Raw genomic sequence first — 6,159 nt, 5'->3', positions numbered from 1 at the left:
TAGAAGCATGCAGTGTCATTCCTGGAACTGGAGTTGACGTAAGGATATTTGCTTCTGCCGTAGAAGCCACTGAAGTTGTTGAAGTCCTTGACAGTTCTTTAGCCCTTTGAATTGTCGTACCCTCAATGGAAGAAGATATGCAAGTACTATCCATATCTTCTTCAATATTTTTATTCAAGCTAAACACAGCGTGCGTGTGCTTACCGAGAACGTACCATCGAATCCTGTATCTAAAGTCGTATGCCGAGGGATGATCCTTGGTAGCACCCATCGCCCTTACGTAAGAAAAAAAATTTTCTAGGATGTCCTGCTGGAGTCTTCTTGTTATGATGTAGTGACACTCTTGTGGATATTTTTCGTGGAGATAACGAAACAATCCTCGCAACGAACGATTACTAACGAGAATTCTTTTTTGGAAAGGCATTAATACCTTTCTGGACCCAACTCGCATGTTTTCAATGTATACACTCATACACGCTAAAGTTGACTCTTGCGACTTTAAGTCCACTCCAAAGGCGTTAACTCCTGGATGCGCTCCATACTTGGACTTCGAATTGTGCACATCGAACCAGTTGTTCACTGCCGCCACAAAATCTGCCAATTTTTCGTATTCTGGGTTTTTTATCAGCCCATTGTCACCAGCCCACTGGATCGCTGAAGATGATGTATGCGACCAAAGTCTCGCTGCTGGTTTAACAGATTGTCGTTGCGAGCTCCGAACATTTAGTAATTGATCTGTTAAACGATGAGCGACACGTAGATCACCATCTCTGCTCATATCAACGAGTGTCTGGAAGATTTCACGAGTGAATAGCTCATTGCTGCCTCCTAGCAATAGTCCATCATCAAGGAACCAATTCCTCAGGAGTTTCAACAGATGTGAACATCTGCAAAAACGAATACTTTTTCCTCTTCATTCACAGGGTGATGGAAAAAGTAATTGTTGGGATGAATGTCCAACTCCTTCCAGACTCCTCGGTTACCCAAGTCAGAAACTACGACAAGGACTTGATAACCAGCATTGTGGCAGAGTGTAATGGCCTCAAGCAGAATAGACTTGTTCATGGGCTGATCAAATTTATAATAAATGGGTTGCTTCCAGTTGCTGAACAAACCGCGAACCATGATGACCTGCACTTTTCCATGTGGGCCGACCAATTTTTCCAATTTACCATCAAAATTTACTTCCGAAGAGACAGCCATTTCATCAAAACAGAGAACAGCAAGTTTCTCCACCGATGACATATCTTTGCCTTTCTCTCGCATTACAACTAGAACGTCATTTAAGAATTCTTCTTCGATGTTAAATTTTTTCAATGCCCATCTTCTTAATGACGCTAGCGATGGTAAAGGGTAATTTAATTTCGTTCGAAAATAGCGGTAACCTTTGGCACTAACGCTACGAATTGAAATAGCTGCAGCGTAGTCATCGATGGACCATTGAACCCATTTCTTTTTCTGCATAATGCACCGTATCTGCCCTTCCGTGAAGTACGGTTGCAATAGTTCTATACCGAACTGTTCTTTTGCGTCTTCGCTAGTCTTCTTGTCCTCAAGAGCGATCGTCAATTGCGATTGAAGACTCTTAACTAATTGCAGCATTTCTTCCTTTTCAGTTGAAATCTTGTTCATTTTAATTGAAATGTTTTGCAGTTGCTCGTCTTTGTCTTGCAATTGGTGCTTCAGTGCCTCGTTCTCTGCTTCTAGATTTTTGTGGCTTCCCGGTGATTGCATTGCGAAATCCGTTAAATTTCGCATGCGAAAATTGTGTACAGAACGATAATGATCCAATTGTGCCTTAAGTAATGGTACGTTCTCCTCTTCCACAACATCCATTCGAGCCGATGTTGGGCCACTGCTTTCCGTACAATTTGCCATGAAAAACCTGGAAAGAAAAATATTATATTACGATATTTAAGATCATATAATTGATTTAGGATGATGCAGATGCAACCACTGTTGAAATTACATATATTTCATTGTAAATTTATTATTGATTAATTTATGTGTTTGTTGTAAGCTGAAGTTAATATGTAATAAATTTGTGTTTTTATTTATGTAATTACATTTTTTATTGTTATATATTTGTTAATTCGATCTATTTTTATGTTTGTATAAATATTTCTTAATAGTTATTTTTCTTGTAATGTGTTTAAAATCTTTTTTTCTAAAATATAAAAACTACATGCGAAAAAAACTTACCGTTGTCTACGTGTCGACAAAGGAGTATCTTCATAGCTATTATATGCTCTTTCTGGGGAAGTCGCATCGCTTTTCGAAGCCACCTTACGATGTCGTTTGTGAACTTTCGAACTGTAAATCGAAATAAAGATTAAATACAGGAAGTGTTTTTTTATATAATATAGCAATTTTCGCAAAATGAAATAATACATACGGAGAACGTTTATTGTGCCTCCTTAAAGCGCTCGCTCTTCTGTGATAAGCGTATGGCTCACATGTCACAGATCTATTAAAAAAATCAGAAATAGTTGAATTTATTATTATGTTTCAAATGTAAAGTAATCCTACTTTGAAGACTGCACATGCATAACGTACCTTTTAGGACACGTAAAACTCAATTTCTTCGGTTCGTACAATAGCCTTGGTGGTGTACGAATAACGCGGTACGATTCGTCCAACCACGGATTACTATATAAACATAACAGAATATAATATTAACATTTAAGTCATGCAAATAGAGAAATGACATAATAATTGAACATTATATGCGAGCACAGTCGAAAAATAACGTAAGAGTATATGGAGATTCAGAAAAAACATTAAATAGAATATGATTCACTTTTCATTGTACCTTTTAGAGCTCATTGTTGGTGTTGTCACTATGTTCGCGTCAGCAGTAACATCACAATCCATATGACTGCCGGTTGTTTCATTAGCGCCAGGTAGGGAAGTACCTACTTGAGAAGTTAAAAGTTAAATGATGAAATTAAATAGATATTAACTTTTAATTGAATTAAGTTACATTTAAACAAAAGTTAACTTTAAATATCAAATATTAATTTACAAATATATATACACTAACGTATTACTTTTTTTATAAATTAAAAAATAATCTATTTAAAAGTAAAAACATTTTTATATAACAAAAATATTCCGTTATTTCATCTTAACTTATTTTAAAAATAATATATAAAATTGATTTCATTTATACTGCAAATTTTGTTTCGAGTAATGTTATTTTTACAAATAACGACATTTTATTTAATATAAATGATGTATTTCAACATTTTTCATTTCACCTTAGTTAATTTAATCTTAACGCAAGTTTAAACTGAGTTAGTTTTCCGTTCATGCAACTTTTAACAACTATACATTTATTTTGTAAATCATTGACTGTAATTTAATTTAGTGTGAAAAGAATTTAAACTTACTCGGCGCTGCATTTATGTCGACTACATCTCTGCTTGTACCTGGATTACACAGTAGTGGAAATTGTCGACGAATAATTTGAAAATCCATGTTCACTGGATTTGCCCTGAAATATGTTCAAAAATGCGTTGGTCTTATTTCTCACTTATTTTTGATCTTATCAAACTGAACAATTAACACTCAATAATAGCACGTTTTCAGGGGTCGATCATATTTTAAATAACATTTAAAATATGTATTTTAAATAAAACAATTTAAAATTATTCTGTATTTATTATTGTAAATAATATTTTCTGATTTATTTCTGATATAAGATTTGAAATATATTTGTGGAATCTATATTATTTTTTTGGATGTTTCAAATGAGTCGTATAAGTGTTTTATTGTCCCCTGCAATATTTAATTATATAAAAGTGTATAGATTTTATTTTATATTTCTCATTTTACAACATTTTAAGTTATATCACTTATTTTATTGACCCCTGCACATTGCGCATGAAACCATGCATAAGCAATTGATAAACGTTTTTTTGTTGTCGAGTTCCCTCAATACCTCCAATTGTAAACTATTACTAACAATTAACATATCTGCTCTCTGTTGGTGTTAAAAATAAAGTTGGTACAGCAGTTTGTTTAAGACGTCGTCTTTTTTTTTCCTCCGTAACATGAGATTTTTTCTTTGGTACAATAAACGAATCCTCAGTAAAATGCAACGAACACACCGTTGCTAAATAAAACGAAATGTAATTTATAAGTAATGCTTTGTAATTGACACTTGACATTTTATATACTTAAAGTTAATAATAATAGAGAATGAACTTACCATATTTTTCATTGAGATAAATGCGATTCCCTTTGATTCTTTGCAACCAAGCTTCGCGTAAAATTACGTTTTGTGGTAATAGGAAAAAATTTACACGTTTCGCACTATATTGAGCGGATTTGCAATCACTCACAATGCAATACTTTCCCATTGTATTGTGATTTTTCGTAATATACTACTGAAAATATCCTGCCGCTTTTGCCTATTGCCACGTGGAAACGGAGTAAGCGGAGTAAGCCGACCTGTCACCAGAGTAGTCCGTAACCTCTTTCGACGGAAAGACGATAGAAAGAGAGATTCCGATGCTCTAAGGGAACGCGTGAAACAAGGACAGCAGACTCAGCGCGACCAACTTGCCAACGTTAAATAATTTTACTCTTCACAGTTGGTGAACCTGCCCCCCAGCGGCTGTCGGCGAGCAAAAGTGGGCGTGGTTTAGCTGAACTGCACACACCATGTTATCCCTTCCACCATGGTCGTGAGTCGTCGTTAGTAACATAGAGTGCGAAGTGACAAGTGACACAAGTGCCCAGTGCATCGGTGGAGCCGCCATTGCCAGCGAACCTGTAAGTATAGTGTGTGAAGACGGGCCGGCGAGTGGCGGGCGCCGCGGACGTGAAGCGGGCTCGGGCGAGGGTGTCGGGCGCGGGCTGCCGCACACGGCTGCAGGCGTGACTCCGCGTTTTGCGGATAGCGCCTAAAGTCTTCTGTGTGGTATCTCCATCGGACGCCTATGTTCTTCGGAGCATAGGCGTTTGACCCATTGACGTAGGAATACATGGACGGAGCATTTGCGGGTTAGATAGGCGAGGGGGGTAGCGAAATCGAGGTGAGGGAGGTACTTCGACAAACCAATGACTTCGGTACATTTCGGTTACGTTCGGTAATATTCGACGCGTGCAGTCGTGCAGAGAGCAGATGGTTCCACAACTATCATGTAACCTGCGTCTCTCACGTGTAAAATACGTATCGATTTCGCTAAATACGTTATTATTTCTAACCATTATTAAATAATCATGAGTTGTTGCATTGTTGTTGGATGCAAAAATCGCAGCGTAAAAAAGAATTACAAACAAGAAATGGAAGAAGCTAAAAATAAAAAGTTTTCGTTTCATTTGTAAGTAAATTTGAAAGGTTATAATCTACATTTATTATAATTTTATCAATAACGTTTAAAAACAGTTACATTTGAAGTAATATATATATATATTTTTCTAGATTGCCACAGAATATTGAAAGAAAAATTAAGTGGCTTGAAGCCATAAATTTAAAAAATTATATTCCCCGAAAAACAGCAGCTGTTTGTTCTGCTCATTTTAGAGAAGACAATTATGAACAAAATTACTCGATTCGTAAATTGAAAAAAGATGCCGTTCCATACGTATGTATAATGAGTAAAAAGTTGAGTTTATATGTACTGTATAATATTGTGATAAGTAATATTTTATTATATAGTTGCTGGAAGAACAATCAGAGAATCAAGAAAGAATACAAAATCAAGAAACAAAACGTGTTAAAAAAAGCATAGAACATCATACAGCTGATTCTGCTTCTTCCGTAGCTATAGCTGAAATCGAGCCTTTGCCTTCTCATACAGCTGGTTCTTCTTCTGCTACAACTGAAATCGAGCCTTCGCCTTCTCATACAGCTGGTTCTTCTTCCGCTACAACTGAAATCGAGTTTTCGCCTTCTCATATAGCTGGTTCTTCTTCCGCTACAACTGAAATCGAGTTTTTGCCTTCTCATATAGCTGGTTCTTCTTTCGCTACAGCTGAAATCGAGTCTTCGCCTTCTCATATAGCTGGTTAGTATTGTAAATAAATTATTATAAAATTTGAAATAGAGAAGAGGAGCTAAAGAGCCAAGCCAGACGTAGCGCTCAAATATTTAACATATAATTTTAAGAATCACAACATATATATTAGTACAATAACGCAAATAAAAAA

General features: G+C 36.0%; 2 protein-coding genes across 3 annotated transcripts in view; one reads left to right on the top strand and one right to left on the bottom strand.

The window, feature by feature from the left end:
- Positions 1-6,159, bottom strand: part of LOC105463033 (flavin-containing monooxygenase FMO GS-OX-like 2) — a 36,559-nt gene that overhangs the window by 15,995 nt on the left and 14,405 nt on the right. The gene's annotated exons all lie outside the window — the stretch shown is intronic.
- LOC105463035 overlaps positions 4,999-6,159 on the top strand; it is a 20,762-nt gene continuing 19,601 nt past the window's right edge. The window contains exons 1-3 of one of the 2 annotated variants that reach the window (XM_011710045.1): positions 4,999-5,330; positions 5,432-5,594; positions 5,669-6,017. In XM_011710045.1, the coding sequence (XP_011708347.1) occupies positions 5,230-5,330; positions 5,432-5,594; positions 5,669-6,017 (613 nt within the window). In that variant the 5' untranslated portion in view covers positions 4,999-5,229. The remainder of the gene's footprint in view (positions 5,331-5,431; positions 5,595-5,668; positions 6,018-6,159) is intronic. The other variant, XM_011710046.1, reaches the window with a different exon arrangement.

Source organism: Wasmannia auropunctata, unplaced genomic scaffold (genome assembly GCF_000956235.1).
Source record: "Wasmannia auropunctata unplaced genomic scaffold, wasmannia.A_1.0 LD336092.1, whole genome shotgun sequence".
Lineage (NCBI taxonomy): Eukaryota > Metazoa > Arthropoda > Insecta > Hymenoptera > Formicidae > Wasmannia > Wasmannia auropunctata.
This window is presented reverse-complemented; position numbering and strand designations above follow the sequence as displayed.